Here is a 24,277-nt window from a genome sequence, read left to right on the forward strand (position 1 = left end):
CAGAAATATATTTAATATGGATAACACCAGGCCTACGATTGAATAATAAAATCAAACATTGAGCTCGAAATATATATTTCCCATCTGGACCGTCTGGCGAGATTGCATAAGATTTCTTTTCTATTTTATGATGTACGTTTTAATTTTCTGCTCGTAACATGATATATTTACATGTATCTACTTTCGCTTATACTTCGTGTATATTTTAGAGAGATACATTTAAGACGTCAATTTATAGGTAGATACATTTAATTATATATTTTATTTCAGATGTCGATTTATAGATAGGTGTATTTAAAATTTATAACGTTACGAGCACAAAGTTTAAATATAAATCACTATTATAAAGAAACTTTGCATGCAAAAGGCCATTTCGTCAAGTAAGAAATTTTTCTTTATTCAACCGTAATCATAAACTTTGTTTTAGATACCTTTTTATAGACAGATATATCTGCAAATTACAATTTACTCATTCAGAAATATATTTAATATGGATAACACCAGGCCTACGATTGAATAATAAAATCAAACATTGAGCTCGAAATATATATTTCCCATCTGGACCGTCTGGCGAGATTGCATAAGATTTCTTTCCTATTTTATGATTTATGTTTTAATTTTCTGCTCGTAACATGATATATTTACATGTATCTACTTTCGCGTATACTTCGTGTATATTTTAGATATCAATTCATAGATAGATACATTTAATTACATATTTTATTTCAGATATCGATTTGTAGATAGGTGTATTTAAGATTTATAACGTTACGAGCACAAAGTTCAAATATAAATCACTATTATAAAGAAACTTTGCATGCAAAAGGCCATTTCGTCAAGTAAGAAATTTTTCTTTATTCAACCGTAATCATATACTTTGTTTCAGATACCTATTTATAGACAGAATATATCTGCAAATGTAACGATTCTTTCGAAAGAAACTGGACCATCTCTTCCTCGAAAAAAAAAAAAAAAAACCCGATCCAAAGCTCTAATCCAAAATGGCCGAGTCTCGGTTCGCCAGCGTCGCCGGACGTTAAGGCAACATTATTAGCGGCGCCAAAAGGACCGGTGCGTCGCGCGTTCTGGACTCTCTCGGTCTCTCCCGCTGCGTTCTGTGTAATTAAGGCTAGTCCAGCCAGGCGTACGTTCAAATTCGCCCCGGAAAATTCTTCCGTTGCTCGTGAACCGCGACGCTTTACAGTGTCAGGCTACTCGGTGATCCCTCCGCGCTCTCGTTTCTATACTTTTCGCCGTTCGATTCACGTCGCGAGAGCCGACAGAAAGAATAACCTCTCTCTTTTGGTGATAACCTGGTTAATCCATCAGCCTAGAAAAGTGGTTCTGGTCTCGTCGAGCAATCACGGTAATAAACTGATTCCGCTTGTTCGTACACGAACGATTATAACGGGGAGAGAGATGGACCAACGCGCGCGAGAGGGTAACTTTAATCGCGGCTTTGAAGACGCCCGGCGACTAACTGACTGCGACGGTGATGAGGGGGAGGGGTTGGGAGGCTCGAAACTTTCGAGATTCTCGTACGAGCGAGGTGTATTAGACGTAGCTAACTGATTTATAAAGTCTGTTATCGCTGGCTGAACGCGTTCAACATCACCTCCCACCGCCTCCCCAGCCCTACCGTTGTCGATACAATTCGCAGCCGTTCCCAACGAAGTGGCAGACCTCGCGGCTAGAAATAGAGCGTGTAGCAAGGTGTTTGATAATCGCGAACGGGAAGGTTAATCGGCTTTAGTGGATTTTCAAGCGGGGAGGGAATCCTGTTGACCTATTTGCAACTTTGCCCGAACAGAAGGCGAACGGGGTGTTGATCGAAGGGGAGGGGGGTGGATTGTTTCAGGTGAGGTGTAGAAGAAACGCTTATTGGAGGTGTTCGGACTCGTGGCTCGAGTTTGACTTAACGAGGCATTCAATAACGCGATTACATGCAACGAACCATGATGCACGAGTCTGAAGCGCGTTTTGATAAATTTCATGCCTGTTTCTACACTTTCGATAAACATACGGAAAATTATTGTTCTTTATTGGCGATGTTCTTTATCTCTTGTGTGACGATGTGAAACTCTCTGTTGATCGACTGATGTAGCTTAATTGAGACCAGAGATCGAATCGATTATTACAAATACCGGTAAAATACTAGCATTTTTAGGTTTTGTTCTATTATCGCAAGAGAAACTAAATTCTTTGGATACAGGTATGATGTCATTAAAGCGATCAGTTATACCGGTATAGCCGTGTAATACCTGTGCAGTATCGGTAAATATTATAAAACAAAGAAGCACGAATTAGAGAAAATCGTGTTTCAATGGAATTGGAATCGGACTTGTGTAATCGCGCGTGGACAAATCGCGTATTGCAGAAACTGAATCATCGGCTAGACTTGTCAGTGCCATGAGAGAACAAGACAGAAGATTCTTTTCAACAATGACATTTCTTTCAGCAGGGTTGTTCCTTGATTTACGTTATAATCTGATATTCAATTCAGAGCAAAATGAAAGAGCTCGACGTTATTTGTCTAACATGTAGGAATACAAAGAAAGAACAATGTAATACAAATATTGGTGAAAATTGCACCGTGTCAGCTGAGAATGAAAATTACAACACAGATGAAGTGGAAAAGATGCTAAATATAAATGGAGCAGAGGAGAAGCAAGAGATTATTATATCCACGCTTTAATTTTAAAGGATCAGTTAAAAACATTTTCTGAAGTTCCTCGATTAAAGTCGAAGGAAAACAACTTTTCCAACTTCTGGAAAAGGAATACGAGTACTGTGCCAGAGCTCTGCAAATTAGCCAGTGTAGTTTTTAACTGTTCCTTGTACCCAAGTTAGCGTCGAACGCCTTTTCTCATCATTCAAGTATATTTTATCACATCATCGCTACAACTCACGGAATAATTGATTAAACAAATTAAACATTACAAATTCGAGCAAATTCAGAATCGAGTGAGCACTTTTCCCTCGGATGAGCTCTTTTCTCACTCGTTTCCATACATAAAAACGAAAACTATATATATATTTAATACTACGTTCTTCCTTGTAATACCAAAATAGAATATCGGTATAAATTTCAGTATTTATACTGATATTGACGTCAAGCAGCAATGTGAAAGTGTTTAGAAATACCGGTATTAATAGGATCGATCGAAAAGCAAGATTATGTTTTATGCGTTTTTACTAACTGAAATACTGATAAATGAAACTGGCTGACTGGCGGCCCTTGCCCCTACTTTCCTGATTGTTAGCGCTATCCCCTCCACTGCAATTTCCTCTGTTCATTTCCCTACTGAGCAAGTGGAGGGGGTCGATGCAGTGGAGGGGTAATGCTAACGATCAGGAAAGTAGGGGAAAGGGCCTGCGAGTCGCCAGTTAGCCGACTCTGTCGGTAAAACATCGAAACCTCAAAATATATCCAATTGAAACTACCCGCTTAACTGTCCACGAGCCAATTTTATCTGAACTGATTAGTTCTAGTCTAGGCCAATCGTAATTGTCTGGCAACATTATTCGTTCCAAACGTTTCTGTAAGATTCAAGCTCAAAAAAAGGCTCGTGACTATCTTCGTACACACTGGTGAACAATAGTACGTGTGGCCTTGGCTCGTCGAGCGCTTCAAAACCCTTGATTTAGCAAATTCATGCTCCTTTTCTATTCGAAAATTGTCGAAAGAACGCGACAAGAAAATACAGAACTAAATGATGAGACTCAACGCTCCGGGAATGTTTGACATTCTTCCGCTAACAGGAAGATTCCCTCCTGCCTGTCTGTTTTGCAATTCGCTCGGAACGAAATTGCGATACTTTTGATCCGGGGCACTGGCAAATTGCTTTCCGCGCGAACATCGCGCAGGAATTACGGGACGAGGAAAACTCTGGTCACGGTCGAAAGTGGAGCGTGGACAATGAAGATGAAAAAAAAGAGAGAGAGAGAGAGAGAGAGAGAGAGAGAGAAAAGAGATTGAGGACAGGTTGAGAAAGGTCGAAGAACGGCCACCGTTGAAAATTTGCGAGCGTTCTCTTGAATTGGATGAAACGTTGTTCGGTGGCCACGTTTCTCGGATAGCAGAAACTCGCGCGGAGAGAGGCTTTATCTCTCTCCGAGCTGGCTCGAAATCCAGCGCGAAAATTTACTTTTATTCGCCTCTCTGAAGCGTGGCCGCGTATATTTCTGCAAGCGTTTCGCGGAGGACGCGGAGTCGTAGGTAAAGCGGAAGAGCACGGCGTTGCCTAGGCGTTCTCGCCTGCTTTGAAATTTCATGGCGTCGTCGTGGGTCCGTGGTCGTGCTGGCAACGAACGTCTTTCAACGTTTCGTTAAGGGTTTCACGTTCGTCGTAAATCATTCTTTCTCGCGTGACTCGCGCGACACCACTCGTCTCTCCTTCTCTCTCGAGAACTCGAAAAATGTGCAATCGAGCGACCAATTCCCAGCTGAAATTCTTATTCCCTCTCGAGTTCAAACAAAAAAAAAAAAGGAAAAAGAGAGAGAGAGAGAGAGAGAGACAAACGGCCGACATTTTGACCGAGCTCATTTCAATTGCGGTGAAACATTTCAGCGCGCGTCATTAACGTAATCTGAAAGGAATTTCTGCGAGAATCGTAAATAGTCGCACCGGTGAAAACGCAGCGCGTCGAATGGAAATTTTTCTTCTCTCGCCACTCGTTTAATGGCACGGAGAGATTCGACGGAGAGGCGTAATGGATCGAGAATTACACGGGTCCCGGAAAGGGGCCGGGTAGCGTCGGTGTCGACGGAGCAATCGATCCGAAAGAGTCGCTGCCATTTCGCCGAGTTCGCGTCTTAGCGCACGCACCATGCGAATTCGTGCGTCGACGATTCAAGCAGGCGTTTCACAAACTCGCAAAGTCGAAGGCAATCGGGACAGGTCGGTTTAAAGTACAGGCAAAACCAGCTAATAACGACCCGTCCGGCTAATTTAATTCGAGACACAATTGATACTTTCGAGTATCCCGCACGAACTTCAATTCAAGGGCAAAAAGAAATTCGCACTTGCGCTGAAATCGACTGAAAAATCCTCCTGAATACGCTTCACTACGATCCGAATCACTTCCTCTTTGTAGCATAATCGATTCGAGAAGAGTTACACACCGTGTGTGTAATGAAACTTGAGTTATTAGTGAAGTAGAAGATCGTTTTGAGAATAAAATAAAGCTTGAAGATTAAAATTAGCTTGCCTCGGATTATGTTTGGAAGAATGTTCCAAAAAAAAAAAAAAAAAAAAATGAGTGTCGTTTGAGGAAATTTTCTAATTAATTTACTACCTCTGTAATGTTTTCTTGGATCATCTTCTAATTTTTATTAACTGAACCTAAAAATAATGATCTCGTGTTTCTTTTATTACTTTTGAAAGAAATGTTGAAGTTTCCCATTTTAATTATGGAAATCACATGTAATCGTTCCTCGTGATATTTTGAAGTACCAATTACACACACGGTGCGCTACTATACTTATATGAAAAGTGTTTGCAATTTTAATTTCTCCCAAATAATTCTTCTCTTCAAACTGTTTGTTTCACATAGAAAAAAAAAAAAAAAAATGAGTGTCGGTTGAGGAAAATTTTCTAATTAATTTACTACCTCTGTAATGTTTTCTTGGATCATCTTCTAATTTTTATTAACTGAACCTAAAAAATAATGATCTCGTGTTTCTTTTATTACTTTTGAAAGAAATGTTAAAGTTTTCCATTTTAATTATGGAAATCACATGTAATCGGTTCCTCGTGATATTTTGAAGTACCAATTGCACACACGGTGCGCTACTATACTATTTATATGAAAAGTGTTTGCAATTTTAATTTCTCCCAAATAATTCTTCTCTTCAAACTGTTTGTTCCACATAGAAAAAAAAAAAAAAAAGAAAAAAAGGAAAAAGAAATTCTCTACTCCAGGGGATCGTCTTTAAAATAATTCTTCGTCTCGAATGGGTTGAATCTCCGTTCGTAATCTCGACGACGGCGTGCCGGTTATAAAACACTTGCTCTTCTGCAATCTTCCGGACGATAATCGGTACTTTCGATGCTCGTCCGGAGCGGACAGAGCTACGTGGAATTCGTCGTGACGAGCCGAGCAGTTAGGCAACACGGCGAATGAGACGATCGAGTGGCGTTTACGTTGGAGGAACGTTACGTTACGCCGTAATCCGTCGTCCCTGCGTTTAACGACAGAGGGACGAGAGGAATCGTCTTCGTTGAAAATCCGCTCGTTACAAGCCCGATAAAAAGCTCGCTCCCGATATCGATGGAAAGCTGCTCCGATCGCGATTAATACCCTACACGTAATCCTTCCATATTTCTCTCTCTTTATTTTTCATTTCCAGTTGATTTTCGTCGGAAGGTTTCGCCTGGCGGTGAGAGTCGATCTCTCGCTCGAAGCTGGACTTGATCCGTGCCGTGACGGAAGTTCCGAGCAATTGCGGACGATGCACCCGGTGACGGGAAGTTTCGGCGAGAACGTCAAGGGAAATACGCGGTGAAATGGGAATTTTTATATAAGGGGAAATGGGTGAGATTCGAATTTTTCGGCTACGAGGAGAAGTGGAGGACGGTCGATCTATTTAGTCTTCGACGTTGAAGATCCACTGTAAGAAGAGTGGGGCAGGGAGGGAAAATATTCGCGCGCTGCTTAATAATAAGAAAATTTCAAGCTCTCCGCGAGAGAGCGCCGGTAATCTTCCATTGTCGCAAAACAATGGGCGAAATGTCTCTTTCAGGATCAATTGATCCCGATGGCGCTGCAGCGCCGCCTAATAGAGAGGGACTCGTACTCCAGGGGAACGGATCAATTTGTACTCGGAGGTAAAAAGCACCGGCGTTCATTAGCAATTTCTCATTGTTTCGAAAAGAAACATTCAGCGGGAGGGAGAGAGAGAGAGAGAGAGAGAGAATGGAGGGAGATTTTCTTTTATGATCGCTTGATCGCGGTAAATACTGTTTTACGCGGCCGATAAGAAAGCTAACAACGTCGTAAAATTGAAAGCGCTTTTTTGGAGACTTTGGAAGGGAACGATCAGTTCCTGTCGTGACGAAAAACGTTCGAGGATCATTGGAATGTACTCACCTTCTTGCAAATTAAATTCACCCTTTCGCAAATCAAGTTTTCTCCGCGAATTTTGTTTTCTCGTGACATTGTAATATTGTAATAATAGAAACAATAATAAAAGCCACATTAATTTATAATGAAAATAAAATCCGACGTAAAATTTGTTTGTGTCTGTAATAATACTTAGAGACGAAGCAACATAAAATGACACAAAATTAACATAAAATGCTTATTTGACATTACTTGCAAATTAAATTCACTTTTTCACAGATCCACTTTTTTTTATAAATTTGTTCTCTCGAGTTACTGTAATGTTATAATAAAGTTGTCATTCAGGGATCGAAATTTTATTACATTTATGTAACAATACTTGAACAGAAAATGACATGAAATTAACATAAAATAATAGTACCATTACCTATAAGTAATGTTTTTTGATACTGTATAAAATTTTATTTCTTTCAAATTATTTTCTTTTTTTAAATTATTGCTACTAAATGGTCATGTTTATTACATTTGAATAACGACATTATTAATTTAACACTAAAAGTAGGTTTGCCTGCCGTTGTGCAGGATAGTTTCACGTACATATTCATACAACAATTACGACAATCCGTAGGAGTGACAGTTGTAACAAAATGATTAATAACATCCATCCATTAAACGTTCGTGGTTCAGATCAACCAAAATGTTTCTCGCACAGAATTTAATTTCCGAAAAAAACTTCTTTATTCTAGCAAAAATAATAAAGCGTGTTACTTTGCTCGTAAAAAGTGAATTTGATTCATAGCGCAAAATCTATACTAAACTGATGAGTTTGAAACTTAGCCACGAAATATTCGGAAAGACCTTCCCTCTCGCGATGAGAAAGAACACGCGCTGAAGAAAATTCCGAGCGAAATCCGAGAGTTTTCAGCCAGAGCCGGACGAAAAGATTCTCGATTTATCGAGAATCTCCCAAACTAATTTCCCTAGATCCAGAAAGAATTCGAGGGTGAGGCGAGCCTGAAACCGTGACAGCGACAAAGGATCGTATGACGTGGCATTCCTAGTCACATCTATGATCCCCCGATGGCTTTCTGTCGTATCCAGACGTCGGAAGGGAATTTCGAGAATCAGAGGCGGAACTGTTCGACCCGAAGCGTCTTTGAACGACCCGGAGCACTTTGAACTTCTTTCCCGGCGAACTGAGAAATTCATAAGAACTCCGCGGATTATTCGACGACAACTTGGCACTCGCTGCACGCCTCTGTGTGTGTGTATATGTTTTTTCCTTTTTCTTTTTTTTTTTTATTAGACTCTGGAAGAGAACTTTTCACTCGAACTGACATCTTTTAATAAAACATCTCTCACGCCACTCTCTCCCGAGTAAAGAAGAGTCGTACGTTGGAGATCGATCTGATGACGATTTATATGACGTTCGATCGAAACGATCTTCGAAAAAATCGTAAATCCCGTGAAAGAGAAAGGAAGTACGAATTGCGTGCTCGTCGAGAAACCCGCCATTGGAAAGTATTATATATCGTCGAATGGCATTCGAAAATAGAAGGGGAAAGAAAAGGGGGACTTTCACGTTTGAAAGAAATAACCAGTCTAAAGGGCAGAATGAAAGCCAGACGGACGCTAAAAAGAGGCTTATCATCCAGCGTTGAACAACTTTTCGAAAGCGTCGGTGAAAGGTAGGAAATGAGAGAAAGAGGCGGGGATTAGAACCGGCCGCGTTTATGAAAACGATAAAAGCCCCGGAATTATCCGCGATATAAGGTTGAAATATTGCGGTCTATATTAATGCTGCACTCCTCCGCCTCCCCTCGCGAATGATACTCGTTCGTGTTCCTGATCTCTCAATGACGAGCCAGACCGTCGCCACGCGATGATTATCGTCTCGCGATTCTCGAACGCCATCTGTTCCGTCGAATTACCGTTTCCGGCCGAAACTATTCGTGAACGAGTGCCGCGAAACGCGAATCTCGAAGTGAAGCGTCGAAAAAAAAAAAAGAAAGGAGAAACGACGTGCGTACAGAGTGGAAAGAAAAGTTGGTGGCTATCGTAGATAAATTCTACGAATCTTCGATTTGCATGGAGATACATGTAAAGAATCTGCCGTAGAATTGGTCTTGACCCTGAATTCCAAGGTCAAAAAGTTTTCTTTCGTTTGCATTGTGTTCCACTCATCGCGAAGATAAAACTTTTCCAAGGAACCCAATAGTTCTCTCGAAGAATTAAATTTATCTTTAAAAAATGTGTTCTCTTGATAGTTCTCTTATTATATATAAATTAAATTTATTAATATATACGACAAACATTTAATTTCTTATATTATAATATATATATATAGCTCATTTACTTTCGAGATAATTAAAATTATTAAAATAAATTAATTAACCCTGATACAAAAGGTACAAAATAAATTTTACTTATTTATTTTTAAAAAATTTATTTTCACTACTTTAAACTATTAATAAACATTGTTAATGTTTAATTATCACTAAAATATATTTTTATTATAAAGCTTTATTTAATTATATTAATTTAAAATTATATATACATATAAAAATAAATTTATATATTTCAAAATAACTGCAAAAAAATTTCTTGATCATTTAACACTGCGTGCTAACAGCGACTTTATGTTTCTGAGCGCGTAGATATCTATTTTCGTATTAAGTTTCGCTAACATTTGATTCATCATAGTTGTAGCATCAGTGTTAGTTTATATAACCAAATAATAAAACTAACTGTTAACATTATTCGAAACATAAACATTTCGTAGTATAGACGAGTCCAGAACCATAAAGTCTCTGTTAGGGCGCACGTTGAATGATTAAGAAACTTTTTTGGCATTTTTTAAAAAGAACTACTATTAATAGCTTATTAATAATAGTAAACTATTATTAATAGTATTATAATTTGATCTTGAAATTCAAGTTTTTTGCCATTTCTTTTAAAAGAACTACTATTAATAGCTTATTAATAATAGTATTATAATTTGATCTTGAAATTCAAGTTTTTTGCCATTTTTTTAAAAGATACTACTATTAATAGCTTATTAATAATAGTTTATTATTATTAATAGTATTATAATTTGATCTTGAAATTCAAGATCAAGATTAATTTCACAGATTCTTTCCATCAAGTCGAAGGTGTAGAATTCATCCGTGATAGCCATAAACTTTTCTTTTTACCTTGTACATTGTGCACGATCCTCGAACAGTGAAAAATTTCTCTCTACTCGGCGAAAAATAAACGCGCGACTAATGATCATTCGTCTGGCAATGTCGAAAAGAAGAGAGAAGCTCTGGCTGGCCGTATTTATCCCATTTATCTCACGGTGTACGGGATCGGGGAGAAGCCGCGTTGCTGCGACCGAGAAATCGATGACCCCTTAAGAGCGGAATGGCGAGTACTGGGAATAAATCGGGAATGCATCTGGTCCGTAAACAGGCGAAAAGGAAGGCTCGGGACCGCGGAACGTTTTCATCGATGGCGCGGGCTCGAACGAAGCGGGGAAGGCGGGAAATGGCGGCGGCGCGCGATGGAGAAAGGTTCGGAGAAATGGCTGAGAAACGAAAGGGGAGAAAAGATGCAAGGCGGCTGCACGTTCTCCGAGAGAGAGAGAGAGAGAGAGAGAGAGAGAGAGAGAGAGAGAGAACGCGGACGAACGGGCGGAGTATAAGCGAAGGAGGCCGGAGATTATGCAAACGGCAGCCAATTCGATTGAAGTGCACCGCAAATAACCGCAGTTTTAACCCATTCGACTAAATGCGCTCATGGTCCGCATAAGGGTTGCATCCCGTCCATTAGAATATCCAGCGAGGGAGCAAACGCACGAGGTCCTCGCGAGAATCCACGCGACAGAAGCGCGTCTCGGTGTCACGGCTCTTTCATTAAGTTTGCATTATCGGATCCACGGATTACCGCGCTTCTTTCAACGCGAGCTTCAACTCGCGCGTAATTCTCGATCGAACCGTGCCAATGTTTGGTATGCTTTTAAAGTTTCGTTTCTGATTTTCGTCTGGCAAGTGAGAGGCGAATCGTCGGCAAGCGCTGCCAACCTGCCCCAACCAAAATGTGAAAACTCCAAGTGTTAAAAAGAAGAAGAAAGAGCGAAATTTGTCCGTAGGGCGAATCGGGTTTGAAAGTTTGTTCACAGCGTGCTTGAACTTTGGCTGATAGCAGCAACAGATTATCCTGCAAGAAATGAGCAAGAAATAAAAATTTTCCTTTTTTTTTTCAATTGAAAGCTTTGGTTCAGTTTCTCAAGAAAGTAGACCTTGTCTACGGTGCACGTGTACTTGATAAACTTTCAAGTACTCCATGTTCTCGATAAAACGGAGCGTCTCAACGAGGAAGAAAAATTTCACTTTTCGCTTCTTAATTATTCTTTCATTATTCTTAATTATTCTAGTCACGTCTGCAGTTAGTTGAATTCAAATATACTCGGTGAATTCTCAGACTCGATCTTCTCAAAAACGATACATCATGTGGAGAAATTATTTTCGACGCACAATCACGTGCCAGGGTGATCACTTCCTACTGTTAGTATTATTGTTTTTCTTATATTTTGATGTTTTATTAAAAAAAATAGGTGAAGTAAAGAAACTTCTGGCATGAACATCCTGTACATTGCGAGTAACATGAACGTAACTCGTCGGAGATCGTTATTATCTCTAAAAATATTCAGTACTGTCAAATTATTCGATAATACATAATATATTAATATAATATAATATAATATGTATTATTTATTATTATTATGTTAATATAACATATATTATATTATCATATCATTATACATAATAAATAATACATAATATATTAATATAATATAATATGTATTATATTATAATACATTATATTATTTATTATTATTATGTTAATATAACATATATTATATTATCATATCATATTATACATAATAAATAATACATAATACATTAATATAATACAATATAATATAATATGTATTATATTATAATATATTATGTTATTTGTTATTATTATGTTAATATAACATATATTATCATATTATTTTATTATATTTATTATTATTTGTTATATTATCATATAATACATAATATATTAATATAATATAATATTATTATATAATAATATATTTAATAATATTAATATAATATAATATAATAATAATATTACATTATTTATTATTATATTAATATAATATATTCTGTATTATTAACATATTCGATACGATCACTTGTCAAACGACTACTCACGCGACTTTCGTTTCACAGGTTTCACATCACGTTCCCACCGTCTTGTATCGAAGCGCTCGGTCCCCCGCGAGAGCTGCAACCCACTTAGGTAATTTAATCTCACGGCAAACAGATAGTTCGTGAATAATCGTGCCCGATTACGAGTACGAGATAATTTTTCACGTCGAACCGCGCGCCGCAAGAAAGATTACCGCGAGAGACCCTCTCTGCGAGATCGATCGGAGCTGACCGATGGATTCGCGACAGAGCGCGATCAATCAACCTCGCAGCGATCCGCCGCGAGGTAAATGGGCTTCTTCCCGCTCTTTCCCGATGATCAGGCAAGAAAATAAAGACCGGACGATAAGCACAGAATCGTTCGAGCTCTCCCCGGCTAACGAACCTCGCGATAAAATTGATTAAGACACGATTGACTCTGGTATCGATCTTCAGTTTCGTTGAGATTTACTGTGTTCTGCAGGATCTTCTGGCAGAATTCTTGAATTTTTCTACTCTAGGTCTGGCCAAAAAGTAGACCTTTTTTTTTTTTTTTTTTTTTTTTTTTTTTTTTTTTTTTTTTTGCGTGAAGAGAAATTAAGAAACAAAAATTTCATTAATAATATTTGTATGATATGCGTTGTATCAATTAATGCTCGAAAATTACTCTCCGAATCGTTCGACTTTTGTCGTAAAGTTGCTTCTCGAGGTCGACTGCAAATTTCGCAACTACGACCCGACTATCAATTATCTTCGTCGCGGGGCGAGATCACAGGGCATTCTCGCGCAGAGAAAACTTGGATATCCTTCGCAGGAGACTCGCGCTTCGTCGAAACGTAGCTACGTCGCCGCCGCCGTCGAGGAGCAACGATATCTTACCTAGAAGACGTCATTACTTCCTCTCCTTAGGGAGCTCAATAACAGCGGGCCAATAAATCAATCTGGTCACCTATCTGCGTGATATATTGCCTGATTTACATTCAACAGATTTGCATTGAAGGTGACTAATGACGAGCGCGCGCAAACCACTCGCGAGACAGGCTCGTCGCCGACGACTCGTTTTCGAAACTTTCAAACGAACAACTTGTCACTCTCTACCCCCCTCCCCTCTTTCGCGAAAATTTACGTATGTCGTTGCGTCCGGACGGTACACGAATCGCGCGAGACTCCAACAGCGGTTTTCGAAAGGAAATCGGAAATCCTCGCGGTTCCGATCCAGCGCCGCTTAATTCCTTCCTCTTCCGGGCGCAGAAGCGCCAGCTAAGCAGTTCACATTTCACCGATAGGAAGGGAATTCCTGTCCCCACCCCTCCGCCGCCACCTCGTTCGAGAAGTTCCCTACCCCGAGACGATGGAAAACAAAAATTCCTCGCAATTTTCCTTCCACCGGAAACGCGCACACGACCGCGAGACGAAGTGAACGACTCGCAGACACAGAAGCGAGATACGCGGTGCAACAAATGTATTTATTTATTTAATTTTTTCCACGGGTAGAGAAAAAATACCCATTAGTACGAGAAGTGATACAATTAAAATAAAAGATTTTAAATGTAATTGAGGTATGAGACTGACAATGAGTGAAAAATTACAGGGAGATACTAAGTAATGAGCGTTTGAAAACATCGATCGAAACATCGTGCGATAAATTTATTTATTTATTTATTTATTTATTTATTTATTTATTTATTTATTTATTCGTTTTTTCACGAGTAGAAAAAAAATGCCCATTACTACGAAAAGTGATATAATTATAAAAGATTTTAAATGTAACTGAGGTATGAGACTGACAATGAGTGAAAAATTACAGGGAGATACTAAGTAATGAGCGTTTAAAAACATCGATCGAAACATCGTGCGACAAATTTATTTATTTATTTGTTTATTTATTCGTTTTTTCACGAGTAGAAAAAGAAATGCCCATTACTACGAAAAGTGATACAATTATAAAAGATTTTAAGTGTAATGAGGTATGAGACTGACAATGAGTGAAAAATTACAAAAAAAATTAAGTAATGAGCGTTTGAAAACATTGATCGAAACATCGTGCGACAAATTTATTTATTTATTTATTTATTTATTTATTTATTTATTCATTTATCACGGGTAGAAAGAAAATATCGATTAATACGAAAAATGATGCAATTATAAAGGATTTTAAATGTAATGAGGATGTGCATTATTACAGCGTTAATAAATATACGATTATACAAATTATAGAAGCCACAATGTGAAACACGATGGCGTTCAATGTGAAACAAAATAATGTAAATACTTGATTACTTTGCAAAAATTTCATTTCCCGCACTCTGGATTAACATTTTTCGCAGTTTACGCTCGTCTCTTTGCATTAACTGTGATCATATTTTCACCTTCTCGAATCAAATTTCACCCTTTCGCGGATCCATTCCCTTTTGCAAATGAAATTCACCCTTGAGGGTGACTCGAAAGTGTGGTAGCAACGCACTTTGTTACTTTTACCAGCAGCGTGCTCTCCAATGATGAACCCCATTGAAGAAGCTTTTTCAAAAATTAAATTCTGCAAAATTGAACGAGGTGAAATTTGATTTGCAAGGAGGTAAATATGATTAATTTGGCGCGCGAAATCTGTATTAATGCGCGTCATGCACGAACCATTCGCACGTTCGACGAAAAATTGTCTCTCCGTTTTCGACTGTTGTAACTTCACAAAGAGAAAAAAGAAAAAAAAAAACAGTCGTGTAATAATCCAGTTGGCCTCATTTCGAAGTGAGCAGTCGCCGCTTAGTTTTTCTTTTTCTTTTCTTTTTTTTTTTTTTTCAAAGATACGAGAAACTTCTGTTCTCGAAAATTGTTAAAATTCAAATGCCCGTGAAAAATATTCTTCATCACTAGATCAAAGATTGAAGGCTTCTCTTTAAATTTCCTGTACAATTTTTTTCTTTTCGTTATTATATTAAATTTGGAATATTAATGTTAAATGTCAATATTCCAAGTTAGGATTTCTCGAACTTTCGTCGCCTCTGTCTCATCAGTTTCTCATAAGAATTGTGCCAACACTTTAATCCACTTTCGTTTGTTTTAACATATTTCAATGCACAAACAGTTCACAGTCTGCTGATAGTCGAATAAAATGCTACGCCGTAAAATACTGCGCATTATTTTCAAACAGTGAATTTAGAACGACAGCGAAGAAAGCACTTTGGAAATGGGAATTAATTCACAAACGCGCGCGAGAAACGCGGAGATTTAACACAACGCCATATATCATTTGATCAAATGTCAAATTCTCTGTTGAGAAATACACTCTCTCTCTCTCTCTCTCTCTCTCTCTCTCTCTCTCTCTCTCTCTCGTTGATCTATTCTAGAAAATCTCTTGCGCGTGATTTTTCGCATCTCGACCCGGCTCGGTGGTTGCGCGAGCTTTCGCCTCTTTCTGTCTTTTTTCGATTTTACACGACGACGCGGGACCCGCGGTGGCTTCTCTTCCTTAATTAAGCCAGTAATGAGTTCAATAACGAGTTCTAAAACTTGTTCGTCAACTTCGCGGGCCAACGTTGCTCGCGACGACACATTAAATCCCCCTCTGTAAATTGATTTCGCTCCTACGTTTTAACGGTGAGCGCTACTTTCGCGTTACATCGTTATTTCGTGTTTTTCTTCTCTCTCTCTCTCTCTCTCTCTCTCTCTTGCTATCGCGTTTCGTGTTTCGCGAATTTATTCGCTACGCAATCTTTGTTCCCAACGCGACAACGTTATTCCCGGTATCCCGACGCCATTGGAACCCGAGTCGATGTCCAACTTGCCACTCGTTTATAATCATTGTGAAAGTTTCGCCCGCCCGAAATGGATATTTTGCTCTAATAATTCCAGCCATTGGGAAATCGTGTTCTCGATTTACCATGTAAAAAGATTTGGGGTGATATTTACGACACGATAGTTACTCCTTGGTTTGTAACTTTGTATAGCCAATTTTTTTTTTTTTTTTTTTTTTTTTTTTTTAAGAGACTACTGAATCGCGAGTCGAACGAATTCATATATGCAAAAGAAGAGGAAAAAAATTGAACAACGCTGGAACGACGGACAAAAGGACGCGAGTGCGCAACAGTAAGGAACCTGAAGCGTGAATGGGAACGGAGATGACGAGAGAGTTCACAGCGTGACGGCACGCACGTCACGTTAATTTGCGCGATTTGTTACACTCGGGTGTAGCAACGGCTAGAGCAAACAGTGGCTGCTGTTATAAATAATGGGCGACAAAGGTGTAAACAACAGATCGCGACAAACGATGGAACGCGCAAACTAGGAAGCTACAGCGATGCGTGAAAATTGTCGCCGGGCCAGTCGAAAAGAGGAACAAAAAAGGGATGGAAAACGTGCGATTCGACGGGAGCTCGAAATGGCAAAGACGAACGCTACGTTACTTCTTCAAGTCTTCAGGGCCTCGTTCGTGTCCAAGTGTTTGAGCGAATATATTTATTTATCGAGCGAATCGAAGAACTTGAAGGCTCGACCTTGAAGGCAACAGAGCAAGATTGAGAGGCCCATTCGCGTATTCATGGGTCGTCTAGCCAAATACACTTCACCTTAAAAATTCAGCATCGAACGGGGAAACTATAGAGCTCGAAAATATTTGATCGTCAAAGCTCGAGATTCGTCTGAAGAGAAAAAAGAAGAGTATTCGATCTTGAAAGCTTCGGGTGAACTTGAATGCCTTATTTACGCGGGAGAGAGAACTCCGTTCTCGCGAGTGTCTGAATAAATTAGTTTGACCGTGAAAGCGCGAGGTCAGACCGAAATCCCCGTTTCCTTAGAAAATGGACGCAAACGCTCGACCTCGCGAGCTCAAGATCGAATCGAAATCTCCATCTTTAGGCTGAAATTTTGAAATTTTATCCTTGATTAACCCTTTCGCCGCGACAGTGCGCTCGGCCGGGACGCCGCCACTGAACGGGACCCCACACCCCTATAAAAGTATACACGTTGATCGAATCATTTTCCGAGTCTGCCAATTCCGTTTCGAAATAGCATGTTTCTTACATTTCCTGGTAACACTTTGACAAGGGCCTGGAATGTTTTTTTTTTAAACAAACTTTAATTCTTCAAACTTCACCTGACTTAACCTAATAAGACCTAATTTTTCAAATTTAAAATTTTTAAGAAATTAACAATTACAGCTATGGCTGGTCTTTTCCAAATTTCAATAGATTAAGAAAGATACTTTTATCGCGATAATTTCTTATCGTGCAAATATTCCACTGTCGAATAGAAGAAGCTCGTCTTGTTGGCTAAAGTGTATTTTCACCAAAACTACCGACGACCGAAGCGTAAAATTTCCACCAGAGACGTTAAAGTGAAAAAATAGACAATAACTTGCACGAGTTTTCGTTTATACATTTTCCGAAAAATCATTTAAATCTCTCAAAAAATGCGCCGTTTCGTATCGACAGAATTTCTAACAAAAATTACAAATTGGTTATTTTGACAACTTTGGTTGTTCTAGTGTTACGTACGTCCAAAAGTGTATTTTTAATGATTTTTCCAAAATACGTCAATAGATGCCGCATACATGTATATGGGTCACAGTAATAAAAGGGTTAATAAGTTCGTTTCGAGTTGCAGCAACTGTTTTCACAGTCAATATTCGTCCTGCTTTCGAAACACTTCGATCGCGAAAAACGGAAACGCCACGCAATTCGCGGGATTTCCGAGCCCGCTGGCTACGATTTCAAACAAATGATGTTTGATTTTTACGATACGCAGAGCAAACATCGTCCCAGCGAGTATCGAAATTGCACGCCGAACAACGAATATCGTTCGATCGAGATATATTAAAAAACATTTTCAGTCGGTCGAGATATTCATTACGCTGGCAGATTCCGATCTAGCCGCTCGCGCTATCAGCCAGCATTCGCTATTCGGTATTTTTGCATGCTCGCGTTTGTCGCTCGTCGCGAATAAAAATTACTGAAAACGCGGCTTTTGCCGCGACTAAAATTTGGTTGAAAACCAGGCTGGCTGTGTCGCGAGGACACTTTTAAAGGCTTGGCCACGATTTTCAACGGGCTGTTTCGCCAGCGTCTGGCGAAACGTTCGCGTCGAACGACGCGGATTGGAAAAGTTTCGCCGTAATCACCGCGTTCACAATTTTCCTAGTTCCTAGTAGCGTGTTGCTCGAGTTTGTGTTACATAACGGAGTGTTTTAAAGCATCGTTATACAAAGATGAACGATTTTGAAAGTGGCAACGATACGTTTTAACAATTGGACTGAAACAACGTTGTTCCACGAGTTTCTAACTCTTTGGAAACCGCACTCACGCAAATCGTGTCTACAAATTTGCTTCTTCAAGCCAATGAAAGTAATTTGGTTATGCCGAAATCAACACTTTATTGCAAGTAGAATACCTGAACGAGAAATGAAACATGAAATGACGTGCAATGATACTTGAACCAAAAGTGACATAGAACGGCATAAAATTAACATAGCAATACTTGTTTAAAAGTATTTATATACAGAAATGTAGATTCGCTTATCGGGGTAGTTTTCGTACAACAATTATTACAATTTGCAAGTGAGTAACAACGTCCAACTATTTATGACTCGAACGATGAACCAAAATGTTTCTTGCGTGGAATTTTAATTTTAGAAATAACTAAACGACAGCCACTCGCAAAGTGAATTTTATCCGTGAGAGGGTGAACGTGACAAAAGGATTAATTGCAAAGGGTAGTGCAAAATTTGTATCGGAGAAAACATACTACGTACAAGTCAAAAATGCCCACGTTTTGCAACATTCATACGTCGCTTCGAGAGATACGCTTTGCAGGCACGATTCATGAAAATATTTAAAATATACATTCGCAAGTAAACATTCGGCAAAAAATATCCACGTGTACAAAACGCGTTGGAGGGAGTGTGTGGGAAGCAGGGAGTTTTCGATCGTTCGCCAAAACAACGAGAGAACTCACGATCCTGGAAATATCGTCCTGGAATTATTAGCGGGCGCGCCCTTAATATCGATGTTATCGCGATGAACCTCCGAGTGACGGAATCTGTGTCAATTTCGACGTCGAAATTTCACTCTGCCTGTATATTTAATTAAATTCCAACGATACGCGTCGGCAAACGTTAATGGACCCGATGAACTTTCGGGTCGGCGCATTGATAATTGTCAATTTCTATCAACTTCGCCAGTGCGCGTGTCAACTGTTTGAAAAACAACCTTTCGAAACTTTTCGAACAGCGGGAAAGAAAAAAAGGAAAAAAAAATCGGCAATAGTCGGATACAAGAAAAAAGGGAGGGGCAAACGTAACACCTTGACCTGGCCTAGGTATAGTTAAAAACTACTACTCTATAGAGTCCGACAGATGACCCCGGCCAAATGGAAGAATCTTGTCCTGTGAATCATCCCTGTGCCTACATTCGTTAATAACTTTCATCCCTCTCGGTTGCCAGTCACTCCCCCAAATGAACGAATTTCCCGGTACGCGGCGGAAAAGCGCCGCGGCAAAAGCTCGCGAGAGGAAAGGAGGGAGAGAGGGAAAGAGAGAAAGAGAGAGAGAGAGAGAGGACGAGAGGAGTATTTCGTTGCGAGTGGAGCGCGCAGCGGTCAGCCAGCTATATTCCTAGAAGCTGGTCGAATAACGTCGTGGCAATTAAGCGCCTCAAAGCCCAAGTCTGAACGAAAAACGCGATTCAATTTACCAACCATGGGTTCGGGCTGATGCCCGGTCAGATGCGTAAACAGCGGGCGAAAACCCGTGAAAAAGTTTCAATTATCCCGGGCGAAGATTAAATTTCCCGGTCGGGAATCAGAGATTAAAGCGTTAAGGAGAAAACGGAAATTTACGCCCCTTCGCCGATGAATTTGTCCTTTTAATTTCTATCAGCTTCTCTCTCTCTTTCTCTTTTGCCGCTCCTTCGTGCGAAACGAACGATCGAAATTAAACAGCAACCTTCCAGTTTCGAGGAGGATCGTTGCCGAATTTTTCAATTTTTGCCAGGAAAATGTACAAAGAACTGTCGCTACGTGCGACGATTGTCTAGTTTCTAGTGTTTGCACCTCGAGCAACTATCCTCGGAAAAAATGCGAGATTATTTGCGAGGAAGGAGCTTGCAACTCTTTGCAACGGGTTATCAGTTAGCAAGTTAACAAGTCTCATTTCCGAGCTACAACGTTCATTCACCTCCCCCGCCCTCTAAGTGTATATACATACTACGTTCATGCATATAGTACACACGTTCGCCGACTTATGAATAGCATTGTACTGCTTTAGCCATTTCCTGTTGTATTAACGCTTCACATTTGACGCAAAACACAATGAAACGTCACGTACGCGTTTCGTCGACCTTCCAGTTCGGGATTAACCCTGGAACTGCGATTGAAGTACGAGGAAACTCGGAGAAATCGAGACGGACGGGAAAATTCACTCGCTCTGCGTGTTTTCGACAATCGTCTGAAACGTTTATCCGATCGTCGAAATTCCAAAAACACTGCGAGAACGTTGAACAGCTTCACTTTCGAGCAACAAATCGAGAGTGGCAAAAATTTAGTCGTCCTATTTCAACACTATCTCTCATTGTTTATCTTCAGTGCGAAATTTTAAATTTTAACCACGTTTGAAGTCAGTGCCATGCACCACACTATTCAGATTAATTCGTGTCGAATAGTTTGATCGCGATCCTCGATGTGCAGGATGGAAAGAATCTGTTGCAAAATTAATCTTGGCTTTGAATTTCAAGGTCAAATTTTTGTTTTTTTTTCTTCATATTGTAACGAAGGTACCACAAGTCGCAATCTAATAGTTCTTTTGAAAAATGGCAAAGTTTCTCAATCAACGTGCGTCCTAACAGCGACTTTATGCTTCTGGACGTGTGGATGTAATGTTTACATTTCGAATAACATTAAGTGTTATCATTTGATTATTATTTCACTGATGACAAATGAAACGTCAGTGAAATCTAATACGAAAATTACGTAAAATAGGCATCCACGTTTCCAGAATCATAAAGTCGCTGTTAGAACTCACGCGTTCGCAGTGTTAAGAAACTTTTTCGCCATGTTTCAAAAGAACTATTCCATGGAAAAGTTTTTCCACCCTCGTGATGAGTGGAATACAAAGCAAATAAAAGAAAAACACTCTTAACCTTGAATTTCAAGGTCAATTTTGCAGATTCTCTCCATCAAATCAAAGGTGTAGAATTCATTTGAAATACGAAATAGTTTCACAAAGTTTCCTCTTTTTAATTACTTTCTTTCCAATTAAACCTAAACCAAGAGCTACCTAGCCACAAGCTAAATAGACTACTTTTATCACCTGGTATTCTTCGCCGTTACACCAATGAAGCGCCATCGAACACGATTTTTTAAATAGCACTCGACGATCCCGCCCTCCTCCATTAAAGTTTAAAGTTTACGTGAGAGGGGCAACGGGCGATTATTGCACGATCACTGACGAATAGTCGAACGGTAGAAGAAGAAACGTTTTCTCACCTGATCCGAATAGAGAGCAGAGGAAGAGTAGCGCGAGCCGCATTTTCGTCAGACACATCCCCTCGCACCTGGAGCAGGAATCGCTCGCGATCGAAGTGGCACTCGAGCCACTCGCTCGCCTCGAGTGCTTCATCGTTTGCTCGACATCTGAGAGAAACGTCGCCGCGCGGACCGATCGTTCCCCCGAGGGGAGACCACTCACACACGCCGTGTAATTTGCACCCAACGACTGTTAATCCAACCCGGATCCCGAACACCTGGTGGTATATAGCCGCCGATGATGATCCAGGCAACACACCTTCTCCGCCACTTGGCGAGTTTCCACCTTACTCGATTCCTCGCCCCTCCCTTTTATTCTCCGGGAGATCTTGCCTCTCTCTCTCTCTCTCTCTCTCTCTCTTCTCTCGCCTCCTGGAATTTCAAAGACTACCAAGATCTCGGATTCTATCCGAGGAGTGCGGCAATTCGCTCGATGGGCGGGGACCGTTTCGGATCGTTCGGATCGCAAGCTAACGGAACGCTAGCTAACCAATTTCCACCGCGCGTATTCCTCCACTGCTCGAAGCCAGATCTACTCGGCACTTTGATCTTTCCGCGCCGGATCGATCCTCGGGAATTGAAAACGTGTAAAAGTTTACTTTACTCGATCCTCGAGCCACAGTTCGACGCACTTTGCAACTTGCAGATCTCGCCGTTGCTTTCGCGATGAAAGCAGCTACGTAAGTATCGAGAGGGAAAACAGTTCTTAAACTGCGAGATCGAAATCGAGTCGACTTGTTGTTGGACGACAAGCTCTATACAGCTCAAGTGACCCACATCTTTTTCCTTTTTTCTCTCTTTCTCTCTCTCTTTTCTTTCTTTCTTTCTTTCTATCCACTCCCGATGGAAATTGCCAATCTCGCCGGTAGTTCCGTGGCTGCGAGCCGATCCCTCCAGTATCGCGTTCTTACGAGAAGCTCTCGAGGCGTCTCCCCGGTCTCATTAGCCCGCCCTTTCATCCGGATTTCATACCGTCTTCGGGTCGTCCGGTGGCGAGTTTAATCAGCAAATCCGTCGCGAGCCAGCCAGCCAGCTCCGATGAGCCGCTTCGCGTCCCTTCTCTTCTCTCGCGGCGCCGGCTAATTAGTATCCTGATTAATTATTCGCCGTCCGCCTCAAAGACAAACGTTGCTGGCCAACCGTTTCACTCTTGGATCAACGTGCGTCAGTTCTCAATAGGGACAACTTTCAGAGATTCTTTTATTCCGTAATTTCCATGTAGCCAGCTTCTTCAGTTCGACGAAGGTTCGTCCTGAAACGCGTTCAAACGCGACACAGCCACGTGACACTTGGTCGTACACCACGTGACAACGCCTATCCCGCGATACGCTTCATTGTCGCGAGCGGCTAGACTAGCAGATCGATCGACGCGATCCAACACCATCCATCCGGCACACTTTCTGCCCGTAATCCTCGTTGGGTGCTGGTATCCGTATCGAACCGGTATCCCTCGATCACTCGGCGACTCGCGCTGCAAACACTCGTCAACAAATTCCATCCGATTACATCCGATTACATCCAAAAAAATCTCACGTACACGCACACGCGCGCGACACAGAGAGAGAGAGACAGACAGACAGACAGACAGACAGAAAGAGAAAAAAAGAAATGCAAATGCGAAAAGAAAATGTGGTGTTCACACCTCGCCGAGTTGCGGCGAGTCTCTCTCCGCAAGGTCGTCGATCGCACGACGAAGATATATCGGTGCGCGGATGCACGACGCGCGGCGCGACACGTTGACACAGACGGGTACCTTTTCCGTACGAGAGTTCGTAGTTGACAGAAAGCCTTGGCGGGAGCTGCACGACGAATAAGGTGCCACTCCCACCCGCGCATGCTCCTCCACTCTAGATCGTCGTGCCCTCTCGGCGGTGCGCGCTCCCTTCCTCCCACCCTCCCTCCCTCCCACCCCATCCAACCCTTCCACCCTTTCTCCTTACCTCGCCCTTCGTTCACCCCTATTCCCCAGCATGCCCCATCTCCTTACCGATCTCTCCCGTCGGCCGCGTGTTTCTTGTTTCGCTCGAACGCGCTTTCTTTCTCTTCCTCTGTGTCTCGGGTCCGTGTCCCCCATCCGTGTCGTCGATCGCGAATCTACGATACACACGCACATATCTCCCACCAGCGGCGAGCCCGCTCCGCGTTCAGACACGTGCTACGCGCCGCACCCGGCTGATCGACAAACCAATTAATGCGGCAAATAAATTCGAGAATCGACTCTGCTCCGCAGTCCGCGACGCGACGCGGCGAGACGAGATAAGACGAGACGAGACGAGACGAGACGATTCTGATTCCGATCGATGTCTCGCGGAACGTAAGATCGATGCAAAAATCGACGAACCGATTTGAGAAATCTTTCGTCGAAAATGTTGAGAGGAAGGAATTAAAGATTCAAATTTTTCGAAGCGCCAGGAGCACTTGTTCGGTTAATAATGAAAGTCCTTTGTTGATTTTCAACGAAATTAAATGTAGGTTTAATA

At 40.9% G+C, this 24,277-nt stretch overlaps 1 protein-coding gene across 1 annotated transcript in view; it reads right to left on the minus strand.

The window, feature by feature from the left end:
• LOC122535344 overlaps positions 1-23,588 on the minus strand; it is a gene marked incomplete at its 3' end in the record, with an annotated part of 90,760 nt that extends 67,172 nt beyond the window's left edge. Inside the window, exon 1 of the mRNA XM_043666816.1 lies at positions 21,759-23,588. Within this exon, the coding sequence (XP_043522751.1) occupies positions 21,759-21,891 (133 nt within the window). The remainder of the gene's footprint in view (positions 1-21,758) is intronic.
• Positions 23,589-24,277: the final 689 nt, after the last annotated feature.

This window comes from Frieseomelitta varia, unplaced genomic scaffold, assembly GCF_011392965.1.
Source record: "Frieseomelitta varia isolate USP_RPSP 00005682 unplaced genomic scaffold, Fvar_1.2 scaffold_704, whole genome shotgun sequence".
Classification (NCBI taxonomy): Eukaryota; Metazoa; Arthropoda; class Insecta; order Hymenoptera; family Apidae; genus Frieseomelitta; species Frieseomelitta varia.